The sequence below is a fragment of the Cervus canadensis genome, chromosome 3 (assembly GCF_019320065.1).
Source record: "Cervus canadensis isolate Bull #8, Minnesota chromosome 3, ASM1932006v1, whole genome shotgun sequence".
Classification (NCBI taxonomy): domain Eukaryota; kingdom Metazoa; phylum Chordata; class Mammalia; order Artiodactyla; family Cervidae; genus Cervus; species Cervus canadensis.
This window is the reverse complement of record NC_057388.1, coordinates 14,002,711-14,029,873: the sequence shown is the minus strand read 5'-3', so window position 1 is coordinate 14,029,873 and position 27,163 is coordinate 14,002,711. Positions and strand designations below refer to the sequence as shown.

Below are 27,163 nucleotides of genomic sequence, written 5' to 3'. Positions count from 1 at the left end.
TCCCAGGCCAAATGTGTTGTTGATGTTGTGAGTAGTCTCTGTTGCTTTACAACCCATTTTGAACTCAAATAAGAAAATTGTTCAAATTTGCATTTTGTTTAACATTTCTATAGTCCAAAATAAATATAAAATAAACAGTAAGTAATAAGTTAGCAAAAAAACATAAAGTGAGAAATGCACATTAAAATGATGTGTAACATAACCACATTTATTCAAGATGTATTCCAATATCAAATGGCAAACTTCAACAATGCAAAAATTGCAATTACTTTTGCACCAATCTAATAAAAAAATCATATAGTCCCATCACTTGACACTTTTATACACTTATATAATCCAAAGTTTATGAACTAGACATATAGCATGAACTATATATTATTTTCTTTGATGTGTATTCAGCTTATACAAATTATAATAGAAGTACATATTATCTGAGAGAGACTAAAATATTTTCTGTTAGTAATTTATTAAAACTACAGAAATAGAAAATATTAACAAATAGCCTTCACCTCTATTTTAAAAACTATTCCAATTTCAGATTCAGAAGATCAAAAGTGAAAATACCTTTTTTGTTACTTTTCAATGAGAACATTAATATTTTTTGCATCTTCAGGATAAATTAAAGAGACAAACAGAAAGACATCCCATGTTCATGGATTGGAAGATTTAATATTGTTAAGATATCAATACTATTTAAAGTGATCTATAAGTTCAATGCAATTTGTATCAAAATCCAATGTTGCTTTTTTAAGAAACAGAATTACCCATCATAGAATTTATATGGGATGTCAAAGTACCCCAAAGAGCCAAAACAATCTTGAAGAATAAAACTGGAAGACACATACTTTCTAATTGCAAAACTTACCAAAAAGCTTCAGTGATCAAAACAGGGTGACACTGATGCACAGCCCAGTGGAACAAAACAGACAGCCCAGAAATAAACCCTCACATTCATGGTCAAAAGATTTTTGACAAGAGGACCAAGTCCATTCACTGGACAAAGGACAGTCTGTTAAACAAAAGGTACTGAGAAAACTGGATATCCACACTTTGAAGAATGAAGCAGGACCCCTACTTTACACCATATACAAAAATTAAAATGGATCAAAGATCTAAACTAAGACCTAAATGTATAAAACTCTTAGAAGAAAACAAGACAAAAGCTTCCCAACACTGGAGTTGGCAATTATTTTTTGGATATGACAGCAAAAGTGCATGCATCAAAAGAAAAGGCAGTCAAACTTGGCTTTATAAAAACAATTTGTGTATCAAAAGGTATTATCAATAGAGTAAGAAGGCAATCCAAAGAATGGGAGAACACATTTGCAAATGTATCTGGTAAGGGATTAATATCCAGAATATATACAGGACTCCTAAAACTTAACAGTAACAACAAAAACAGAATTCAAAAACAGGCAAAGGTCTTAAATAGATAACTTCTCCAAAGAAGATACACAAATGCCAACAGGTGTGAACACATTGAGCATGAAATAAAATGCTCAACATCACTTATCATTAGGGAAATGCTAACCAAAACCACAATTAGATACGGCTTCACATCCATCAATGACAGCTACTATCAAAAGAAAAAAAACCCCAGAAAATAACAAGTGTCGGTGAGGATGTGGAGAAATGAAAATGTTTGTGTGCTACCAGTGGGAATATAGAATAATATAGCAATTGCAGGAAAGAGCATGTGGAAAAAATTAAAACAGAATTACCACATGATCGAACAATTCCATTTCTGGGTATATGCTCAAAAGAATTCAAAGCAGGGTCTCAAAGAGATATCTGTATACCCATTTTTATAGCAACATTGTCAGAATATGTGGAAACAACCCAAATGATTGAATGGATATGCCAAATGTGTTATATATACATGATGGAATATTATTCAGCCTTTTAAAGTAAGAAAATTTTGACATATGTGACATGGATGAGCCTTCAGCGTATCATGCTAAATGAAAGAAGCCAGTCACAAAAAGACAAATACTATATAATAATCTCACTTATATGAGAAACAGCTAAAATCATAAAGACAGAAAGTAGAATGGTGATTTCCAGGGAATGGTAGGAGAGGAGAAAGTGGAGCTACTATTTAATGGATAGGAAGTTTCAGTTTTATAAGATGAGAACTCTGGAAGATGGTGGTCATGGTTGGCACAAGTTAAATGTACTTGACATCATTGAATTGTACACTTAAGAATGATTAAGATGGTAAATTATATATACATAATGTCATCCCAACTAAAATATAAGATATTTAAAAGTTAAATAATGTAACTGAAAAGTCTGGAAAAATAAACATGTGAGTAAGGACTTCCCTGGTGGTCCAGTGGTTAAGACTTTGCTTCCCAATGCAGGGAGTGTAAATTCAATCCCTGGTTGAGGAGATAAGATTCCATACGCCTTGTGGCCAAAAACCCAAAAAACATAAAGCAGAAGTAATACTGCAACAATTTCAATAAAGACTTTACAAATGGTCCACATTAAAAAAATCTGAGGCGTATACCTGGGAAAGGGGTGTGAGGGTGGACTAAATCTAGGCAGATCTACTTAAGACACAAGATTTTTAAAAATTAAATAACGTGGTAAAAATTATTTTACATGTTATTTGGAAAAATAATCATGTGAGTATAACATGTGGTAGAGTAATTAAAATAATTTGATATTCTGGCTGAACAGGCACATCAGTGTACCTGTGGATTGGAAAAAATGTTTTTAATGCTTCTATTAATTCATACTAAAGACATACTGCTGTGAAACCTTTTTTCTCTACAGACTGTCAGAATTATTTGAAAGTGTATCAGTGAGACTGGAACACCCCACTCTTGTATGGATGATGAATCATTAATCAGAAGCAGCCTCAATTTCTAACCCGGAGCTTCAGATAAGGGTTTCCCAGACACAACATTCCACACATTTATCTTAACTTTGTAGTCTCCAAGGAAACGGGACTCTTAAGTCTTGTTTCTCAGCTCAGGCCTGATGTTAATTAACCCGGTACACAGTCTTGCTGTGCTTTAAACTTATCAGATATTGCTTCATTTAAATTTTGTCTAAACTCCACCCCTCCCCAGAATCCTATAATAACACTATCCCTTCTGGCAGTTCCTCTGGTGTGTGATCTCCCTCTCAGCAGCAAGTTAATTAACCTCACTTTGTTAGCCTAAAGATATATATCCCTGGTGGTCCTTATCAGACTGAAATAGAGTCTGTTAAAAAAAAAAAAAAAAACCAAGTACATAGGGAAATTTAATGCATAATACACATAGCATTTCAAATCAAGAAAAAGATGGCTTATTCAAGAAAGGATATTGAAATAATAATCTTTTGGGGAAAAGATAAAAAAGCAACCATCTGGATCTCCACCTATTTCTTTCAAATTCTGACTGTTTCTAAGATTTCAATACTTTAAAAAAATGAAATTAAAACAAAACTAGAAGAAAACATCTTTTTACATTTTTATATCATGAACTGAGATTTTTTTCAAATCCCAAAAGGTATAAATATAGTAAAACTGTATGAGGACATTCATTTAATTAACTAGCAGTGAAACTGCTAGTTCAAATGTACGTTTTGTATAAAATGTTTTTAAAAAATCTGTACAGCAAAAAACAACAAAAACTATCATTAAAAAAGATAATCAACTTAATATAACAAGTTTTAAAAAGTAAAGGATTTGAATGAAAAAAAATACAATGGTCAGGGATGTTCACATTTAACTCATATTACAGAAATGTAAACCTCAAATGAAGAGATACTATTCTTAACCTATCAGAATGGCAAAAAATGTTAAGCTTAGTAACAGCCAGTATTGACACAGACATGAGAGAAAACTGACACTCCTATGTTGTTCCTCAGAATAACATACTGTCTTTTTAGAAGAGCAGTTTGACAGCATCTGTAAACTTTTTCAACTGTGCCTTGACACATCATTTCATGATCAGAAATTTTTCTTATGGACACAAACACAGAACCGTGCAAAGATATTCATGGCAGCCATAGCCACAGATGTTTGCCGATGAGGAGCTAGTTTAAAAAATATATATGGTACATTTCTACCAGAGAATACACTGTAGATGTTAAGAACAATGGTTGATTTGCACTAATTAGGAAAATCTTGGCACATCTGGCAATTATAATTTTTTGTTAGTAAGGTATTGCTAATGTGCAGGAAACAAAACAAACCCAAACTGAAAACATAGATTAAACATATATATACACACATGTATATATATACATACATACACATATGTACAGAAAAGAGTATGTTTTCATTCCCATCTCTACCCCAGGTTCTCATCAAAGGTAACTACAGTTGACCCTTGAACAATATGGGTTTGAACTGGCTGGGTTCACTTTTATGCAGATATTTTTCAATAAAAATACTGGAAAACTTCTTTGGAGATTAATGACAATTTGAAAAAACTTGCAGATGAACGGTGTAGGCTATAAATATTGGAAAAAATTAATACAAAGTTATATAATGAATACATAAAATATAAATACTAGTCTACCCTTAAGGTGAATGATGCTTAATAAAAAATTAATAATATATTAGCTTTCCTACTGTTTCATAACTTTGCTTTCAAAGAATTGCATTACCATATAGGTACAGTATGCACCCCCCCATCTCTCCCCTACTTATAATTTATGTTTCAGCAATTCTGAACTATTTACAGTTCAATAAACACCTCAGTGCAGTGGACTCCTCTATTCCCACTGTCTTTTCAATCTATACAACACACCCTTCCTCTGCTATCCATGCCCCAACCTCTGTAAATCCCATTAAGCCAATGTTTCTTAACCCTGACATAATTTACATTCTGAGCTGGGTAATTCTCTGTTGTGGGGGGTGCCCTGTTCACTGTAAGATGTTCAACAGCATCCTAGGCCCATACTCACTAGACATCAGTAGCACTCCCCCTAGTTGTGATTCAAATGTCTTCACATTGAATGCATATGAATCCAAATGAATGCATAAAATATATCTAGATTATATACTAGTCTGTTCTTACATAGGCAACTAGGTTTAACCTGGCCTCCTACCCCCACACTTTTCTTTTGTTCTCCTAGCATTTGGTTTTTGCAGGTTAAAAAGGAACAAACAGAAATTTAAAAAACTGACCTATTACTATCTGCTCTTTGCTGTGTTCTAACTTTGGACTCTCTGCTGTTCCTCAAATACCTGAGGGTCCTTATACTTGCTGTTCTCTGTCGGGAACACACCTCACCCAGATACCCACACGCCTTACCCCCCAACTCCTTCGGGCCTTTACTTCTGGGGCTGGGGGGGTGGGGGTGTCTTCCTGAGCCACCCTACTCTTACTGACAGCGCCTGTTAACATCTAATATATTACATATTTTACTTACTCATCTTGATTCTCTTTTCTCCATCTTGATCAGTGGTTCTCAAACCTGAGTCTACATCAGAAATCACCTGAAAAGCTTGTTAAAATAATTTCTGAATCAACAAGTCTGCAGAATAGAGCCTAAAAATTTGCATTTCTGACAAGTTCCCAGGTGATGTGGAGGTTACAGGGACCACAGTTTGAGAACCAAGGTTTTGGAACGTCAGTTCCATGAGGACAGCGATTTCTGTCCACCCGGTTGCTGTTTTACTTCTATGACCTGGCACATAGTAGGTACTGAGGCAGGTAAATGAATTTACTCTGTTCTCAATGCCCCTCTGATTGGGTCTGCTACATGGTGCCAAAGACTTCCCAGGTGGTGCTAGTGGTAAAAGAACTTGCCTGCCAACGCAGGAGATGCTAAGAGATGCCAGTTCAGTCCCTGGGTTGGGAAGATCCCCTGGAGGCAACCCACTTCAGTCATCCTGACTGGAGAATCTCATGGACAGAGAAGCCTAGTGGGCTACAGTCCAAAGGGTTGCAAAGAGTTGGACGTGACTAAAGCAACTTAATAGGCATGCAGCAGGGTGGGCTCTAATTCAGTATGACTGAAGTCCTTACAAAAAGGGGAGACCACCACATTAAGACAGACCTACAGTGAGAACGCCATGTGACAACAGAGGCAGAGGCTCGTGTAATATAACTTCAAGCTAAGGAATGCCAGTGACACACAGCTAAGAGGCACAGAACAGATAACTCCCCAGAAGGTAGAGCGCGGCCCTGTCAACACCTTCATTTCAGACTTGCAACCTCCAAAACTGTGAAATGATAAATTTCTGTTGTTTTAAATAACTCAGTGTGTTGTACTCTTTGTTATAGCAGCCCTAGGAAGCTAACACAATGACCAAAAATGCAAATGAGTCTATCAAGCTGTACACAGTTTCAAATCTGCCAATTATCCAACCCGCACCAGTTTAAATATTTTAACATGTAGCTTTCACTGTAAACTAATCAGATTTCCTGTTGCAGAATCTCCCTAATTTAATACCACCTCTCTCTGCCCTCAACGTGTCCCTTCAATGTGCCAGGTAGCTCACACTACAGAGTCTAGATCACTTACTTGGATTTTCTTTTTGGTTTCTTCTACCTTCCTATAGGCTACCCTATTTCACATATAACAGCTTTGTATTTTTTTCTTCAAGGGACGCTTCTTATTTTCACACATTATAGATTTTGGCCTGCATTTTCCTGTAGGACATCTGAATTAGCTGTAAAATGAAAATTTAAGTACATATTCTATACTCATTTAAATTTCAAGATAAAATGCTAACTTCTCTTTCATGGAAGAATTCTGCATCTCCCCCCCCCCCCACCCAACCCCCTTATTTTAAAAAGAATTTTGCCATATTCCTTCCACTTTGCTATAGTTTTATACTAGCCTCTTTACTAAAATCTCAACAAATATTGTAAAACTAACATGGTTATATTGGGAAGCTTAAAATTTTAAGTGAATCAGAATTAAATTTCAGCATCAAGTTGTCCATTTTCCATTTAATGTTTGTTTATAGGTGCACTGTCACAAGAATTCCAATTAATGATTTTTCCACACTGAGACTCTAAAATCACCATGGTCCATAAAGTATATAAGTTGTATAATGCAATTTTTATGTTAGTGAGCAGAAGTCAATACACAAATAGTAGGACTGCATATACCTAAATGACACACTTTTCTATTTCTATGACTAAGTGAAGTGAAGTCGCTCAGTTGTATCCGACTCTTTGCGACCCCATGGACTAATGCAGCCCACCAGGCTCCTCCGTCCATGGGATTCTCCAGGCAAGAATACTGGAGTGGGTTGCCATCATAATTGATATGTACTCCTAAATGACTTTGTGATAGTCTAATAATTTCTGGATACTGAATTTACTCAGAATTACAAACTAGTACAATCAATACCCCCCATAAGGCCTATGTAAGGGAATATCTATCTTTAAATGGGTAGTACCCACAAAATATTTTTAAAATGCTGAACCCAAAGTAAAAAGATACAGAAAAACACAAATTTCAGGGAAATTTAAGAGAAACATCTAATAGTTCTTCACCATAACTAAAAAACCACACACTTTTCCTGTGAAGAATTTTAAGTGAGTCATACTTTCCTTACTAAATCACTGTCTTACTTAACATATGGTAAAAAGAGTTAACTGTTTGGTAGCTTTAAACTTTACATTCAATTAAACTGTACATTAATATACACTAAGGCTGGCAGAACATGAAATAAATACAATTACTATACACAATACTTAGAACACACATCATGTGCATAAGGCTCATTTGACATTTATCTGATAAAAGTGTAAAAAGTTAGTTTTACCTCCTGAATACTCAGATTCCCACCCTCTAAACTAACACTAGAATTAAATAACTTGAAGTTACCCAGGCAGAGCTCAATTTTCAGTGCCCAATTTCTGGTAAATGAACACATTTCTGTCCGTTTCACATTGGCCTAATTACTCACTCACTCTATTGCATTAAATTCTAACTTTTTAACTAAGTTTTAAAACCACGATGAAACCAATTCATGGTTAGGATAATAGTGTTCAATCTGAAATGCTCTAAAACGATATAGCACAATAACTACAAGGCACTGAGAGAACTAGATTATAAATCTCCAGTCAACTTTTCCAAGGCGTGTGATGTTTAAGTTCCAGTCTTTTGAAAATAAGAATAAAGAGAGAGGGTAAGTGCTGGGCAAGAATAAATCCCCACCCGTACATTTCGCTCAATTTCTGAGCAGACAATGTATCCAAATTCAAAGCCGTAAAGTCAGTTTGTCAGCACCTACTAATCCCATCACACCTGGTGGGAGAGGAAGGCGGGAAGGAAAAAACTCGTCCTGCGTCCTTCACGGAGCAATGCCCCAACACACCTGCCTAGCTTATTCTGCCAGAGGCAGAGGAATTTAAAAAGAACAAATCAGCCAGACAAACCTGATGATCCAGAGAGCTCAGAGGCAGTCCCCCAGCACTTGCGCAAGGCTCCGGCTCGCTGGGCGCTGGCGCGACGCGGCAGCCCGGCGGCTCTCCTGGAAGGTGCCCACACCTGAGCGCCCGCAGCTCCGCGGGGGGAGGGCCCGGCGGGGCAGGACCGCTAAGTGGTCCAGCCGCGCGGTCCGGAGCGCAGCCCGCGCCTCACCGTCGCCACCCGACGGCAGGCGGCGCGCGAAGAGGCGAGGGGCACCCGAGGGCGAAAGGGAGGGACCTGCGACTAACAGGAGGTTACAAGTCAACAAAATAGCGGCCCGGCGGGCAGGCGGCCCCAGAGGCAGTTCGCGGAGACGCCGGGAGCAGGAAGTGCCCCGCGCCTCCCTCAGGAGCCCGCACGTCCCCAGACCGGGCAGCGACTCCGAGACACCTGTTTGGCGGCGCCAGGGGTGGGGTTCCACCCTCCACGCTCCCCCCACATTCACTCTCCCAGAGGGAAGGGCGAGGGGACCCGAGACCTTGGACCCACAGCCTGAGGGCGCCTCCGCCGGCCGTACCTGACATCAGCCTCGGCTCCCTCTCGCCCCTCCTGGGGGGCGGAGAGGGGGACGACACGAGACCGGCGACCTCCGCTCTGCTCGGCAGCCGCAGAAGTGGCTCGTGGCTGCTGGCCGGGGCCGCCCGCTGCCGCCCAGATTATTCCCCGGCAGCGGCGGCGGCGGCGGCCGAGGCGGGCCCAGCGCGCGCTCCCGCCCGCTCGCTCCGCCCCTCCCCGCAGCGCGTTCCGGCCACGGGCCGCCGACGGCGCAGCCGCCACCTAGGGGTCTCCTAGCGCTGACGTCATCGCCGCCGCACCAGCCCCAGGGAAGGGCGGAGCGAGACGGGGTAGGGTGGGGCGGGGCTACGGCGACGTGCGGGCGCGGGGATTGGCGGCCGAGCGCACGCCCCGCCCTTGTGCGAAGGGGTCTGGGAAGTCGCATCTTCTATGAGGGGTAGTCACAGCCCACTTGCGGCACCTCAGTGGAGGCCTCCACCTTCCTCGCGGTGCTGTAGGGTCTTGCGCTAGCTTCCGGACCTTGAGAGGGTCCAAAGCAGTGAAACATCAGGGAACAGGGCTGCGAATACCCTTGGGACCTCTGTCCAAGAAACAGGCTCTTCCCTCTCAGGAGTCTTATGGCCTCTAGCCTGCTTTTAAACCGTTCTTTTTACCCCTGTTATCCCCTCCTCCCGACTCTCTTAACTCAATACCTCTCTGGCCTTAATGAGAGGAAATACGCAAGATGAGGTACGCAAACGAGTGTGGGATAACCAGGTATGTGAATGAGCAGGGGCTGAAAACCCAATTAATGATACCACAGAGCCTCCTGAAGGCACACATGGGCTTTGGCTCTGTCATTACTTCACCGCCGTCAGGCGGTGGCCGGAAGTTTCTTCGGAGCTCTCCAAAACCTTTGGTCGGCAAAGGGACTTTGTATCGGAAAACTGTTTTTGGATTAGAGAGCGAGGCGCCCTCGAGCGATTGAGGCAGCCCCACAGCAGTCAGGAGGTGGGATCAAGTCTTGACTTTACTGGTGTTATCTACAAAGTCTAGTTTGAAGGTGAGGAAACTACCCTGCTTCCTAGGCAGTTCTTTAGTGCCTTGGCCTCTGGGCTGGAATCTTGATTCCCGCCAGCTATTAGCTGTGTAACCTTGGCAAGTTACTTAACACGCTGGAGAGGAATAGTAACAATGTAAAGTATTGTTGTTGTTCCCTTTTATTTGTTTAGATTCAGCTTTAGTGTAGTTTACCAGGATATATCATTAATAGGTCCGAAAGAATCTTCGGGAAGAACTTTAAAACGTCTAGACTCTTATCCAAACCTCTCATTTTTTCAGATGAGGAAACTGTGGTCAGAAAGGTAAACCGAGAAGCCTGTTTTGGAAGAGAAGTGCAAGTATGTGATATCCAGGTTAGTGCTCTTTCTCTGGGCGATGCCTCCAGACTTCTCTGTTGGATCCTCACCTGCATCTCTTCTCTCTTCCCCAGCGTGTATGTAATTATTGCCCAGCTTCACGCCCTTTGCCTTCCACAGCCACTATGAAACAGGGAAAAGAGACCCTTCGAGGTCAAAGTGTACCAAATAGAAAGCAAAATAGAACAAAATGCCTCAGGATTCTTATTTTAATTTTATTAAAGTTTGTAAGGAATAAGGAATAATCTTTTTCCAGTGAGCAAATATAGGAAACCCTTCCAAGGGTAAGCTCAGCTACAGTATGTCTAAGATAATTTTCTTAGTGGCAAGAAGGTATGTTGTTAGAACTACCAGATCAAATCAGGCCCCTCCTACCCTTCTGGGTATTATTGAAAATAACTATTATTTTCATGAAAGCAATGTACACTTATTCAAACAAATATAAAAAAAAATTTCCAAATGCCATAATTCAGAGATAACAATTTTTAAAAATTCATGTTATACTCCAGACATCTCTAAGAATAAAAACATATAAAGATATAGTAATACAGTGTATGATAAACTGAATTTTATTATATACACAGTTCTTTCTTCATGAAAAATATATCATGAATAACATCATTTTTAAAAGTTGCATAGTGTGAAGAGGATGTACCATCATTTATCTAACCAGTATTCTATTGATTCATTTCTGGTTTTTTCCCCAAATGTTTACTATTTTAAACAACTCTGTGATGAGTTTCTTAATGCATGTACCTTTGCACAACTGTACAGCTGTCTTCTTGAATAAATTCCTTGAAGTGACATTAATGTCAGCCAATTTTTCTTCGTTATCAACTAGAAAAAAAGAAAGCTGTGGTTACTTTGAAAAATATAATTTACACGTGAGATGCAAAATGACCAGATTCTCCCATTTGAAACACAGATTAACCGTGAACAGTATGTTTATCTATCTGGAGTGTGTTTCAGTAATGTGTGTCAAAGCTCCTTGAAGCAGAATAATGTGTGTCACAGCTCCTTGGAGCAAGGTGATAGAGACTGAAAGTTGATTCAGCCAAAATCCTTTCTCTATTACTTGCAGAACTCTGACTTTTTTTCAGGGTGACTGTGTCCAGTTAAAAATACTTGTTTACTCAGGCTCCTATAAGCCATGATTTCCCATGTGACCTGTCTGCAGAATGAAAGTAGATGTTGCTAGGAGAGGCTCAGAGTTTTATGGAAGAAATGTCCTGTTAGCCATTGGACCTATACCTGTCCTTTTTCTTACCTGGAACAGTGATATGATGCTAGATGTGGAGTAGCCCTATTTCAACCACAGTAGCAAAATGTCATGCACTGGAGAAGGAAATGGCAGCCCACGCCAGTATTCTTGCCTGGAGAATCCCAGGGATGGGAGCCTGGTGGGCTGCCGTCTGTGGGGTCACACAGAGTTGGACACGACTGCCGTGATTTAGCAGCTGCAGCAGCAGCAGCAAAATAATAGCATAGCCAGAGGGACTGGTTTGTGATTGCTTTGAAGGGTCAGCTTATCAGCCCTGGTCTCCTCACTTCTGGGTTTGTTGTTATATGAAGGGGTTTGTTGTTGTATGAAGGAAAATAAATCCGTTCTCTTTAAGGTTTTTGTTGTTTTTGTTATAAGCACTGAATAAAATTCCTAATTGGTCTAAAAAGATGGAAAAAGTCATTATTTATTTAGCACTATAGGTAGAATTTTTTAATAAACAGGGTAAGATGAAAATGGGAACACAGAATGGAAACAAGCAAAAACCACTCTCTAATAAACTTAGTTTTCCTTTAAATATCCAAATATTACAATTAGATTAACAACTCTTTAGTAATAAATTTAATATAGATTAAATTCTGTAAATTATATTTATATAATAATGTATAGATTAAATGGACTTCCCTGGTGGCTCAGATGTAAAGCATCTGCCTACAGTGTGGGAGACCTGATTTCTATCCCTGGGTTGGGAAGATCCTCTGGAGAAGGAAGTGGCAACCCACTCCAGTACTTTTGCCTGGAAAGTTCCATGGACAGAGGATCCTGGTAGGCTATAGTCCATGGGGTCGCAGAGTCGGACACGACTGAGCAACTAAACTTCTAAAACTATAAACTATTTAGAATTTAATATAAAATGAATTTAATTATAAATTAAATTAAAACTACTGGTATAGTAGTTTTAAAATATGTTCATAAGTTCTTTGATACTTCTTTCAAAAATTGATCTTAATTCCCCTCACCTAGAGTTTGCACTATACTTAGTGACTTATTCTCATAAAGAGAATGTAGAAATACTGTAATGTGACTTCTAAGTGGAAACATATAAAACATATGCCAGCTTCCTTCTTGTTCTCTCTGGGATTGCTCACTGGGGAAAGGTAATTGTCATGTCATAAGGATACTCAGCAACTTAGAGAGAGGCCCATGTTATGAATAACTAAGGCTTCCAGCCAACATTCAGTGAGGAACTGAGAACTCCTGAAAACAGCCATGTGAGTGAATTTGGAAGCAGATCCTTCAGCCTAGCCAAGCCTTCAGATGACTACATCCTTTGTCAGTATCTTTATTGTACCCGAAGAGAGTTCATGAACCAAAATCAGTCAGCTTAGCCACTCCCAAATTCAGGTCTGCAGGAGCTGTAAAATAATGAATGTTTGTTGTTGTAAGCCATTAAATTTTGGGATAATTTGTTGTGCAGCAAAAGTAACTAGTAAAAAGCTGGATATAGTGGAGCCTACCTAGCAGAATCTAGGTATTTGATTATTTGTTGTTTTGAATGAGTGAACAACTGAATGAAGTACAATATAGTATCTTTTTCATTTAAAGGGGAACATACCATGCTTGTATTATTTTTGACCCCTGACACCTGTATTGTGTAAGGTTTTTCTAACATGATCATAGGGAGATGAGTTGTGAATCTTACTGAAAGCTGAAAAATGACAGTCCTGGAAGAAACATATAATGAATAGTACAGTGGAACCCTTGAGATGTGAATGATGCTCCCAGTTTTTTTTTTGTTTGTTTGTTTTTTACTTTTATTTGCATTTATTTTTTGCAGCATTTATTCCTGGGCCATACGTTTTTGTTTCTTCAATTTCTTCTGGGACATCTTTTTCTTCTGTGCCACCTTCTCTTCTGGTTTAGGAACAGTCTGTTCTTTTTCAGTAAGGATCTCAGTTTTATCGATAATTAGCTGAGTATCAAGTTACCAAAGCCCTCTAAACCTCAATTTTCCTATTGATAAATTGGAGGAAGTAATCCTGACTGGCCTCAAAAGGTAGTCAGTGGGATTATATGTGACAGGGATTATATCATTCTTTTAATTACATTAGATTCATAAGTTAAATATTTTAGGAGTGTGTACCATGGAAACTTCTTTTGAGAAGTGATAACAAATAACTAATTTTGCTGATGGCTCAGATGGTAAAGAATCCACCTGTAATGCAAGAGATGGCGTTTCAATCCCTGGGTCAGGAAGATCCCCTGGAGAAGGGAATGGCTACCCACTCCAGTATTCTTGCCTGGAGAACTCCATGGACAGAGGAGCCTGACAGGCTACAGTCCATGGGATCGCAAAGTGTTGGACACGACTAACACTTTGTAAAATATTAGTATTGTTCATAGTAAGAAGTTAGGATTTAAGAGTATAGCAGGATGGTTAGTTATTATATGTCAGATCTCATTTTATTACCCTGTTGAAATTCTATTGCCTGTTTAAAAGAATAAATAATTATGACTGGCTCCTTTCTCTTTTCAAAAATTAATTTGTAATTGTGGTTGGGTGTGTGTCCCTCTTTATGGTAACGGTAGTTAAACATACTTAGTAATAAACATACATTTAACCAATAATTTGAGTCTAAGCTTTTATTCTAGAGCAAAATTGCACCCAACAGCAAGAAAATAAATAGTAGAAAACATGTCTTTCTCTTTCAGAGAGGAGGACTTGGGCACAAAAGGGAAAGCACATATGGAACATCAGAAGTAGAGATTATGCAATTACAGGCAATGTACAATTTGGTGGTGTGGCTCGGTCCAGAGGTAAATATATGAGGATGAGTAAGACAAGACTTAGTGTAAGATTCAAGTCTTGATAATGTAATGGATGAATTGTCCATACTTACAGGTTTTGTTGTGTTTTCTGCTCTTCAGCTGTAACTCTAAACTAGATGAAACTACAGACTCAACTAGATATCAGAGTATTTGTGGTTGTAGATGACCCCAACCAGCTACCATCTTTATTAACTTGAATAGGAAGAAGAACCCTAGAAAAAAGAGACAGAGCTTCCTTCTTTGGAGACAGCATGCTTTTCAATGGAGCTTCTCATTTCGTTAAAAATTCCTGCTAGGATACAGTATTTTCATTCTGTGGAACCTGAGAGAGCATTTTCCAAACAGATATTTTTCCTTGCAGCTACACGTGCACAAAATCAACCAAGATTTTGAGACAGTCGGAAAGGCTAGTGTTATCGTCTGAATAGACTGACATGAGAAGGGGATAAAGGTGGAGAACAGAGGAGGAGATAAAGAAAAAAGGAAAGTCTAGGAAATACTTTTAACCTCAAGGAAAGAGGACTCAGCATGAGTCACAAGTTATTAGCTTGAAAGCAGAGTCTGCCACGTGTGCACTGAGGAACCAGAGAAATAGTCTCAGCTTAGAAGGTTGGACTCCCTGGGGTTATCCTGTGTTGCTCTAGTTCCCTGGAATAAGCATCAGAATATGCCTTAATTATTTTCCCTGGTGGCTCAACAAAAGCAGAAAACATTTGTTGTAAATGAAGTAGGTGATGCTTTAGAATCCCTAAGCAGTAAATTATTTATGAATGTGTTCATTACCTCTGTTAGTGTAAAAAATGGACAAATTTTAGCTATGTAAAGTGGCACAATCTTTTTCTTTTTTCTCAAGTTTTATTTAAACGTTTTTAGATCTAGGAATGGGTTGGATAGATACTTTGTTGGCTTTCTGTCTATTATCCATTGAGAAGAGCTCTCTTGCTTTCCCTTTTTTCCTCCAATTCCCATCTAGAAGTTTGGTCTCTGTAACCATCTATATGTATATACTATAGGACCCTTGTCCCTTCTTGATTGGATAGAGTTTGATCCTTGAAGGAATCTGACTCAATCAGATCCTCTCCTGTGAGGATTTGGAATTGGAAGAGCAGTTTTAGTTGCTCTCTATTGAACACTGAAGCTCTAACACAAACAGGGGCTTGTAACACAAACATGTGGACGCTAGGTAAGGGAAACCCATTATAGACGGAGAAATGAAGCAGTCTATCTGAGAAACGACTCTGAGCTTTGGTGCTGTCACAGAGACAGAGAGAGAAAGGGAGGAGAGTCACTTTCTAGCTTCTCACAGATTTCCCATGACCTCCATCCCACTAATGGCCCATTGCTCTTGAGATCCATGAATCCCTACATTGTATTCTTATATTAAGTTACACTTTTTTTGTTAAGTTAGTTTGAGTGGATAATTTTTCCATTCTTTAAAACATATTTTATCACTTCATTTAAGAGTGATCTGAATCGTTCTTTCATTTATAAGTAAAAAGCCTTTTGAAAGCTTTGGCCTGAGGAAAACATAAATCTTTTAAAAGCATGCAAAATTTCAGTCTTTTGAATGTAAAGAGCAAAATGGCAGAGTAGGAAGCTTCCCGCTCCCATTCTTCCACAGAAACATTGAAAAACAAGCAGAAACAATCAATTTTGTGACAACTCTAGAAAACAGTTGAACGTTTACAGCAACCAAATGAGCACTGAATCAAGAAAGAGGCAGTTCAAAATAATAGGAAGGTTTTGTAGTGATTTATTTGTCCTTCCACTACCCCTGCGTGTATGTGTACACGCACAGTCCTGTCTGACTCTTCTCAACCCATGGACTGTAGACCGCCAGGCTCCCCTGTCCACGAGATTTTCCAGGCAAGAATACTGGAGTGGGTTGCCATTTCCTACTCCAGGGGACCTTCCTGACTCAGGGATCGAACCGGCATCTCTTGCGTCTCCTGCAGTGAGACGCAATCCTGCAGTGTCAGGTGGATTCTTTGCCATTGCACCACCTGGGAATCCCGTGGTAGAGGTTAAGTGAAGTAATACGGTGAGACTGTCATCCAGGAGTGCTAGTTAGTGCCTTTGTAAGAAGGGACTCCGAAGCTCTCTGTCTGTCTCCTCATCACGTGAGGACACAGTGAGGAGACAAACGGAATTGACAGGAACCTTGATTTTGGACTTTCCAGCCTCCAGAACTATGAGAAATTTCTGTTATCTAAGCCATCCAGGCTGTGCTGTTTTGTTATAGCAGCCCAAGCAGAGTCATACAGGGGGCAGCCTAAAGGACGATGCTCGCTGTTCCACTCAGAACTCAGGAGACAGCTTGAAAATAGTGCAAGCTAAATGAAAAATCTTCAGACACTTGGGGCAGAAATTACAGTTGAAACATATAGTAGATTGGCTAAGGGAAAAACTGGGGAGAGTTTCTTTGGGAAATTAGGACATTTAAAAGCAATTATGGCGACTTCCCTGGTGATCCAGGGACTAAGGCTCCTCATTCATAATGCAGGGGCCTTGGATTGGATCTCTGGTCAGGGAACTAAATCCCACATACTGCAACCAAGGTTAAAGATCCTACATGCCATAACTAAGACCCAGCACGACCAAATAAATAAAAATAAATATTTTTTAAACATTTTAAAAAATAAAAGCAACTTTGTAAATGGGGGAATTTAGAAAACCATGTATGTGCCCAGGATAAGACACATGCTCAAAAAACACCTGAGAAGACCCTCAGCTTTTTCTTGGGCTGATCCTTTGGCACAGTGCAAGCCTGGCAAGTTGAAGATCAGTGCCAGTTTGCCGAGACTTGGAGGTTCCCAGCATTCAAAGAAATTTCTATCAAAACACTAGCTGAACACAAGCTAAGAAACAGACTTCAATGACCACATTCACAAAGAATATAGTCTTTGCAGTAATAGTTTGGGATCAGCATTGAATAACCTGACTGCTTCAGCCTTTCAGCAACCAAAAAGTAGCAAGTCTTGTGAAAAGGAGAAAATCTTACTTCCAAGTACATACTGTGAGTGAGTGAAAGTTGCTCAGTTGTATCTAATTCTTTGTGACCCATGAACTGTAGCCTGCCAGGCTCCTCTGTCCATGGAATTCTCCAGGCAAGAATACTGGAGTGGGTAGCCGTTGCCTTCTCCGGAGCATCTTCCCAATCCAGGGATTGAACCCAGGTCTTCTGCGTTGCAGGTGGATTCCTTACCTTCTAGCCACCAGGGAAGTCCCAAGTACATACTACAATAGTAAAATTTCCTGTTTTCATTAAAAAAAAAATAAAAAAGCATACAAAGAAACAGGAAAGTATGGCTATTTCTAAGGAATGAAATAAATTGGTAGAAAGACTGAAGGCAGGAGGAGAACGGGGTGACAGAAGATGAGACGGTTGGATGGCATCACCCACTCGATGGACATGAGTTTGAGCAAGCTCCAGGAGTTTGTGATGGGCAGGTAAGACTGGTGTTCTGCAGTCCATGGGGTCGCAAAGAGTTGGACATGATTGAGTGACTGAATTGAACTGATCTCTGAGGAAGTCCAGACATTGGAATTACTGGACAGAGATTTTAAAACCACTGTCCTGAAACATGCTAAAGAACTAATAGAAAACATAGACGAAGAACTAAAGGGATGAATTAAGAGTGGAATTACATAAAACTAAACAGCATAAAAATAATCAAATTTCCTAGATGCCTACTTCTATCCCAAATAATCCCAGCAAAGTAGGTCAAAGTCTTTCCAATTTTTATTTTGGTATGATTTCAGATTTTACAAATTTGCAAGAATAGTACAAAGAATCCTCATATAACTTTTCCCTTGATTATTGTTTTAAAATTTTAACAACTCACGTGAACTGTTTTCTTATTTTTCTGCCTCCAAACCCTACCTATGTTTTTAATGCTGATCTTTTAAATGAGGTGTCAGCAAACTACAGCCTTTTGACTAAATCCAGCCCATAAAAGATCTTTATTTAGTCCCAGTTCTGCTTGTACAAGGATTGCCATCCTCTTACACAGATGAGTGGGCACAACCTGGTCTCTCTATCCTAACCCGGCTGCTGTCTTTCAGGTATCTGGTCGTTTTCTTTAACTGATTACTGTGATTTCTTGTCCTGCGCACAGAAAAACAGCAGCCTGACTACGTTCTAACTTCTTAGACACTGTTTGGTCCCTCTAGTGAATGTCTCTGATCTAAAGGAAATACCTAAGTGCCCAATAGAGTTGACAGGCAAGGTTAATCCTTACCAAGCTGGGGCATTCCTGGGGCATTTTACCGTGATTCACTCTAGACATCTTAAATAATAAAAGCAATACTGTGCGTGTGATCAAAGGCAGCAAACCTGAGGTGGACATAGTGCGCATTGCTCTGGTCTTTGTTCAGGACTGAAAGGGTTATTCCCCCAGGTATTGGGAGTGCTGCCAACAGACAGCCTTCAGGTATCAGCCCTCTCAGAGAATTGCCTCAGATGCAGGTACCTGCCTCAAGTCAAGATCATGCCTTTTTTCAGGGCACCCACATCCAGTGACTGAATAGCACAGGGGTATAAAAACCCAGCCTCCCAACCTCAACATATAATATTCTCTAGAGCCATTCTGTCATCAAGAGTTCCCCACCAGATTGACTAAGGCCTCTGTTAAGACAGCTTCAGGGTATAGTTTCTCCTTCTGTTCAGTCTTACTTTTTCTTCCATTTCACAGGCATTGACCTCAAAAGCACTCCCTAATAAGCTATATACATTCTCATCACTGGGGAACTCAGCCTATGATAAAACCTAAAGCAAGAGGAGAGCTGTTTCTCAACCCTCTAGAAATCCAAGCTTCTTTTTAAGTGTCTCTGGTCCGTAGATAATGCAATTGTGAGTGACTTCTGTTTACCTAGAGTTACCTCCTCAAGCATTAATATCAGTGCTCCACATAAGAAATAAAGAGAAACAGATCCAATGAACCAGTGCTGTCAGTTACCACAAATGAACCCATAATCATTTCACCATGCTGTTCAGTGGTGATTTGGACAATTACTGAAGCTTTTGGATTTTTTATATTTAATCAGAGGTAGAATTCTGAAATACTTTCAGTGGGCCAGGCTTCTTTATAACTGTCTCTGCCTTAGGGTAAACATCAAGGTATTTGCATACATCTTTTTTTTTTTTTAATTGGGATATAGTTGCTTTTCAATGTTGTGTTAATGAATCTGGTCTACATCTACATAACACACTCCAGTATTCTGGTCTGGGAAATCCCATGGGAAGAGGAACTTGGTAGTCTGCAGTCCATGGGGTCACAAGAGTCAGACATGACTTAGCAACTAAACCACCACTACACACACACACACACACACACACATATGTTTAATACATATATCCACTCTTCCCATAGAGACCGTTATAGAGTACTGAATTCCCTGTGCTATACAATAGGTCCTTATTATCTTTTTCATAGATATTAATAGTAGTGTATGTCAATCCCAATCTTCCAATTTAACCTCCCCATACCGCCCAGTAACCATAAGTTCATTTTCTTCATCTGTAACTCTTGTTTCTGTCTTATAGATAAGTTCATTTGTAGCCTGTCTTTAAATTCTCCATATAAGGGATATCATATGATATTTGTCTTTGTCTGACTTACTTCACTCAGTATGATGGCATGACAGTCTCTAGGTTCATCCATGTTGCTGCAAATGGAATTATTTCTTTTTTTATGGATGAGTACTATTCCGTTGTATATTGGTATATTGTATATATCTTCTTTATCCATTCCTCTGTCAGTAGACATTTAGGTTGCTTCCGTGCCCTGACTGTTGTGAATAGTGCTACAGTGAGAATAGGGATTGTGCACATCTTTTAAGCAAACTTGAAAAATCACATATTAGAGTAAGTATGGAAAATATTCATGTTTTCCTATCTTTCTGGTATCTTTTTAAAAATGTCTCCATGGTGATACAACCTGATAGACACTGAGTGCTCAGTTGCTCAGCTGTGTCAGACCCTGAGACCCTGTGGACTGTAGCCCACCAGGCTCCTTGTCCATGGGATTCTCCAGGCAAGAATACTGGAGTGGGTTGCCATGCTCTTTTCCAGGGGATCTTCCCGACCCAGGGATTGAACCCACATGTCTTATGCCTACTGCATTGATAAGTGGGTTCTTTACCACTAGTCTGCTTGGGAAGCCCATGATAAATACTGGAGATTAGATAAAAGGTGCTTTAATGCTGGCTCTGGGACTTCACAGCTGCTTTCTGAGCCTCATGATCCTCCGCTGTAAAAGAGAAACAATGATACCCATTTTTTTATTGTTGTTGTGTTGGTTAAATGAGAGGATATTTGCAAAGGGCCTGCAATATTCAAGTACTCAATAAATGCTAGCTATTTTTATAAACAAGTATAATAATGATGATAAGTGGACTGACCAAAGGTTTTTGAAAGGAAATATCTTTTCAACAAATACTGTAATTTATTGCTACATATTTTATTAGCAAACAAAGATAGTCACTATAAAGATTTCTATACTGAAATATACGTAAGTGATTTTCATCCAAGAGGCAGTGTTTTGAAAGTAGAGGAGTTGAATGAAGTGATTTCTTTCTTTTTTTTTCATTTATTTTTATTAGTTGGAGGCTAATTACTTTATAATATTGTAGTGGTTTTTGTCATACATTGACATGAATCAGCCGTGGATTTACATGTGTTCCCCATCCCGATGCCCCCTCCCACCTCCCTCTCCACCCGATCCCTCTGGATCGTCCCAGTGCACCAGGCCTGAGCACTTGTCTCATGCATCTAACCTGGGCTGGTGATCTGTTTCACCCTAGATAATATACATATTTCGATGCTGTTCTCTTGAAACATCCCACCCTCGCCTTCTCCCACAGAGTCCCAAAGTCTGTTCTGTACATCTGTGTCTCTTTTTCTGTTTTGCATATAGGGTTATCATTACCATCTTTCTAAATTCCATATATATGTGTTAGTATACTGTATTGGTCTTTATCTTTCTGGCTTACTTCACTCTGTATAATGGGCTCCAGTTTCATCCATCTCATTAGAACTGATTCAAATGAATTCTTTTTCATGGCTGAGTAATATTCCATGGTGTATATGTACCACAGCTTCCTTATCCATTCGTCTGCTGATGGGCATCTAGGTTGCTTCCATGTCCTGGCTATTATAAACAGTGCTGCGATGAACATTGGGGTGCATGTGTCTCTTTCAGATCTGGTTTCCTCAGTGTGTATGCCCAGGAGTGGGATTGCTGGGTCATATGGCAGTTCTATTTCCAGTTTTTTAAGAAATCTCCACACTGTTTTCCATAGTGGCTGTACTAGTTTGCATTCCCACCAACAGTGTAAGAGGGTTCCCTTTTCTCCACACTCACCAGCATTTATTGCTTGTAGACTTTTGGATAGCAGCCATCCTGACTGGCGTGTAATGGTACCTCATTGTGGTTTTGATTTGCATTTCTCTGATGATGAGTGATGTTGAGCATCTTTTCATGTGTTTGTTAGCCATCTGTAAGTCTTCTTTGGAGAAATGTCTGTTTAGATCTTTGGCCCATTTTTTGATTGGGTCATTTATTTTTCTGGAATTGAGGTGCAGAATGAAGTGATTTCTAAAGTATTCCTCCCTGCAGCACACCCCGCAGTGTTTAAAGCCTTATGAGTCTATGGATTAGGATGAGCCTCCAAAAATAAGAGCAACTGTTTCTTGGAATTTGAGTTTTTCTCTATTGAGAGTGGGTGCATGTCAACAGAACACTTGTTCTATTAGTCCTCTTGGCTAATAGTCTACTTGTAAATAATTCAGACTCAATCTATTATAACATTGTTTGTACACCTGACAGTACAGAAATAGTAATGATTAAATTATTATAAAAATGGAAGTTACTGTCCATTATTTTGTCCTTACGTTATGGTAGCTTAAATTCTATTTAAATTGATTATATATTGTGGCTCATTATTTTTCTCTCAATATTAATTACTTCTGATTAGTGCCATGTATGTATATGGAGGCAATTCTGCCCAAACAGAAGGAAAGGATTTTGCCTTCCTTCTGTCATCTGTTAGCCTTGTTCTCAGGAACTGATTTCTCTGATACAATCCCTGCATCTACTGTACATCTTTGGATGTGTCCTTGGACACATGCTCTCTTTTTCATCTTTTTCGTCTCTAGAATGAGTTGCATGTATAAGTCCATCCTTTAGAGCCAATTTAGAGTCAAGCTTACCTCAATTTTGATCTGGACTTACATTCTCTCTTACTGAGTGGATCCAGGCTAGCAGACACACAAGACCATCTTTGTTTTCCTCCCCTTCTGTCTCTATATCCATCTTTCTACTTCCTGACTAAGAATAGGAGTCTTTCTTTCCTCATTTCTCAAAAGAAAATAGCACAGTATTTTGTCTCTCTCTCTCTCTGCTCTATTTCAGCCACTTAATATATGTATTAGAGCATTATCAGTCAAGGTTGCATTCCCTGTTCCCTTATATATTAGACTTTGGTCAGGGACATAAATGATGGGAGGAAATGGTGGGGGAAGGGGTTGAGGATGGAAAGTAGAGGCTGGTGAGCAGGAAGATAGCTCTTTATAGTTGAAGCCTGAAAGATCTCAGTGGAAATTGAGGATGGTATACAAACACAGAATAGAAAGAAACTTGTAGAGTTCGGAAGAACCAGAACTCCATTCTGTGAAGAGACTGAAATTTGTACCCAATAGAAACTGTAGAGTGGCTCAGTGGTAAAGAGTCCACTTGCCAACGCAGGACACGTGGGTTTGATCCCTGTGTTGGGAAGATCCCCTGGAGAAGCAAATGGTAACGCAGTCCAGTGTTCTTGTCTGGGAAATCCTGTGGACAGAGGAGCCTGGTGGACTAAAGTCCATGGGGTCTCAAAAGTGTCAGACGCAACTTAGTGATTAGGCACCACCACTGTAAAACGTGGAGTGGGACTAGTGGCAAGAAGCACAAACATGTCAGGCAGGAAAGAGCTGAAGGATGGAAAAAAGATGAAGAAATTTAACTCATTTTGCTTCTCATATGCAAATGGCCATTTACGATGTTGCTGGGTTTTATCTTTGAAGCGCAGACACATCCCCCAATTTATTAACACGAGTGAGTACAGACCTCCCTGGAGTATGAGAAAGGAAATGAAAAAAGAGCTGTGCTCCAGCCTACCAAGCTCCCAGCTGACTGAAAGGCTTGTTCCCTTTTTCATCCATTGTATGTCGTGTGTTTATATGAACGGTTGTGATACTGCTTAAACACTGTTTCTTTAGGAAAATGCATCCATATTTGAGTTGGATCACCTCAGAATGAATTCTTGAAATACAGCTCACACAGAGATAGGGGACTTCTTCTGGCTTACTGTTAATAACATTAACCATCTAGATGTTGCAGATAAAGAAAATGCAGGTGGTAAAACAGTGACTTGACAAAGGCATCATGATCAAATCAAGTTAAAATTAGAACTTCATGCTCCTTCAGTCTGTGAAATGTGTTTTTCTGCTGGATCTCTAAGGAGCGTCACCTTGAAGAGATTATTGGGGAAGGGAGCACGAGGGGACAGAACATACTACCAAAGTCCAATGAACAGACCACTTCCTTTCTCTCTCTTCTTTGTATTGCTATTTCTCTTCCAATATATAAATCTTTCCTCTTCCCTACCTCCTTCTCGTTTTGGGTGAGGGGATGGATTTTTGTTTTTCTCTTCTCCTTTTTCTTTGCTTTCTGGTCTTTTACTGCTCTCAGTACTTGGCCTGCCTCTTATTTTTCAGGCCCAATTTTTATACCTCCCACTCCTAGTAGAGAAAACATTGTCATTATTATGATCTTTTTTTTTTTTTTTTTAAGTTTACATTCTGAACTCTTTCTGGCTCTGTGCCAAGCATTATAAAAAAGGAAAATTTTTTAATACAAAACTGTAGACTGTGTGTGACTTTCAAAAATATACAGTCTGTTGTGAATCCAGCCATTCTTTTATAACCACCCTCATGATTCTTGACTTTTGTTTCTCAATCCCATTAAAAATCTGGTGATAGCAATGAATTGCCTCCCTCCAAAAATGTGTAAGTTACAAATATACCCAATTTGCATGCAGTTTTAGAAGGTGCAAAAACTCTGAACCCTTTAGGAGTCTATGACCTCATACCAAGAACCCTGCTGGTTGTCTCAATACATTTTACAAATAAATATCACACAATTTGAGATAGGAGGAGTATCTTAAAACATAGTCCATTTTAATTCATTTTGTTAAGAAAATCAATAAGCTATATATATAACAGCTGTTTTGTGTGTTTGCAGAGGTAAAGGGGGAAGAAATATTTTCGGATTACAAGTACATTGTCACATTGTCCAAAAGGGAGAAACATTTATTGAGTACTGCCTACTACATACATACCTATTTCCAACATTATTATAGCTGCTTTAAGAGTTATATATTTACATGTATATGTCTATAAATATACAAATATATGCCTATGTATACATTTGTGTATGTATTTATGTATGTGTAAATTTTTACGACAGCTATATCATGTAAGACTCATTATACTCAGATATGGAAATTGAACTCAGTGGGATCAAATAGCTAATTCAGGTCACCTGCTAGTGAACAATAGGTGAGGATTCTAACCCGCATCTGACTCCAGTGCCCCCTTGTAGGATAATTTCTTATCTTTTCTACTTAACCCAAAATGTAGCACACAGGAGGTACTCGTGAAAGGTTGGATGTTGACTGGATTTAACTGAAGGAGGTCAAGTACAGAGCCCTGCAGTAGATTCTTAGAGACTAGAGACCACTCTCCCCACTGCCATCCCCCACCCCATTTAATTTCATTTCTTTAGAGAAAAGGAAGGGGGCATTCTAATAAGTTCTTAAAGAACAGAGAAGAATCTACAAAATCTCTGAGAAATGTATAATTTTCCTCTATTCATCAGAGAAATATGTCATTTCCAGCAGTGTGAGGGTAACAGGCTTGAATGTGCCAGTTTTCATTTGGAAGGAATGTACTGCAAAGTTAATGCAATATTAACTTGAGGAAACCATTTTCAATTTGGTGAGTCCTCTGAACCTTAAAGGAAGCATTCTGACTGAGGCTACTGCAGTATAAAGAACAATTTGAAACATGCCTGGGAGGAAAATACGGCAATTTTAGCATAAGGAAGTTCTCAAATGAAGTCTAATTTTAAAGGAAAAAGAATCTCCTTGATTGAAGAAATTGTTCAGAACATATATGTACATATTCTAACTGAAGCTAGCTAATGAAGGAAGCTATAGTTTGAAGAGAGTTGGTGAGGAAAAGGAAAGCAATATTAGAATCGGGCAACTCTGAGGTAGAGGCTGATTATACTTCAAAGGAATATCTTTAGTGAAGCTAATAAATATTCAGCTAAGTTGAACAGAAACTACATTGGAAGTAACTATATTCTTAGAAGCCAGTCAAGATAACAGAGTGATGCAGAATCAGTAACTGTTTCCTTGATTTAAAAATAAGCCCATCTTGACTTTAGGTTAGGGCAAAATCATGATGTAAATTTTTTAATTTTTGCAATCTCTTCCTAGAAACATACTAAATAATTAGAATAGCAAAAGAAAAATTCTATTCACAGTATCCTCCAGAAGACCAACCAAAAACATCCACACTAACCTCAGAACCCCAGAAAGTGTTGTCTCACCCAAACCACAAATGAAGTAGGACCAGTACAGAACATGCCTAGGTTTAGTAACTGTGCAGAGCTAGTACAGGAGAAAGAGTTTTAATGGTTCTGTAAACACTGCAATACAGCAATTGCCAACAAGTCCTCAAAAAGAAAGAGTCCCTCCATGAATGAGATTTTCTGCAAGTGAATTTTGTGAGAATAGCAGTGAAAAGGAGAAGGTTCCAGACTCCAGTTATGGATGAGTGGGATAAAAGGAACACAGCTCTACACTGAGGGACTGTGAAGAGATCAGGAGATACTGACGTTACTGAAATGCTGAAAGAAGACAGAAATATCTAATAAAACTCCTTTGCTAAGGAAAATGCTCCTGTGAGAAGAATTCAGATTGATCAGGACAGGAACTGTGAGGGCAAAGGAAAAGAAAAGGATCAAATATAGTGGGGAGACGTAGGACCCAGAAGGCAGATCTCAGAAAATGGGAATAACTACACAGAGAGGCTATTTGAATATATATTTGTATTTCTATCTCTCTATCTTTCTATTTCTTTGTGATAACAATAAAAGAGAGACCTCTCAAGCAGTAAAAATAGGAAAGGTACTTTGGTACCTCTCAATCCCCTACGAGGGAACCATTTTCTAAAAGCCCAGCACACCCAAATTATTTATACTTGGAACAACAGAAAAGAATATTGTTGAACAACAAATATACTAATTTTTTAAAAAATGGAGTAAATAATGCATTCCAGAAAATATACAATCAAAAAGCAGCTAAAAAATAATATAAAAATTATCTAAAAGACCTCAAGAAAACAAAAAAACTACAAAAGAACAGCATGTATTATAATAAAATTAGGAAACTCAGAAATTAAAAAGAAAGAAAAGAGATTCAAGAGAAAAAAGAATACAGAAGACAGGAAAAGAAGATCCAACATAAGTCCCATTTATATTGCAAGAGGAAAATGAAAGCAATGGAACAAAACATACAAAATTCCATAGTGCAAGATTTTCTTAAAATTATAAAAAATGAACATCTACATTGAAAGAGCACACCATTAACCTTGGAAAATGAACCCAGAATTGTCAATACCAATACATATTCTGTTAAGATTGGACAATAAAGAAAAATCCTTTGGACATTCAGGCACAAAGATCAAAGTCTCTTTTAAAGGAAAGATAAA

The 27,163-nt window shown here is 39.1% G+C and overlaps 2 protein-coding genes across 7 annotated transcripts in view; one reads left to right on the top strand and one right to left on the bottom strand.

The window, feature by feature from the left end:
* Nucleotides 1–9,144, bottom strand: part of C1GALT1 (core 1 synthase, glycoprotein-N-acetylgalactosamine 3-beta-galactosyltransferase 1) — a 64,034-nt gene extending 54,890 nt beyond the window's left edge. For 2 of the 5 annotated variants that reach the window (XR_006268451.1, XM_043462675.1), the window contains exon 1: nt 8,897–9,144. Coding sequence is in view for 3 of the 5 variants with exons in the window: in XM_043462675.1 (XP_043318610.1) it covers nt 8,897–8,903 (7 nt within the window). In the remaining 2 variants the exon portion in view is untranslated. Of the gene's footprint in view, nt 1–8,345; nt 8,441–8,896 lie in introns of all 5 variants that reach the window. The other 3 variants (XM_043462674.1, XM_043462676.1, XM_043462673.1) reach the window with 3 other exon arrangements.
* A 189-nt stretch (nt 9,145–9,333) lies between these two features.
* Nucleotides 9,334–27,163, top strand: part of ASNS (asparagine synthetase (glutamine-hydrolyzing)) — a 145,458-nt gene continuing 127,628 nt past the window's right edge. For both annotated transcript variants that reach the window (XM_043462667.1, XM_043462666.1), the window contains exons 1-2: nt 9,334–9,651; nt 10,216–10,289. The gene's annotated coding sequence lies outside the window, so the exon portion shown is untranslated. The remainder of the gene's footprint in view (nt 9,652–10,215; nt 10,290–27,163) is intronic.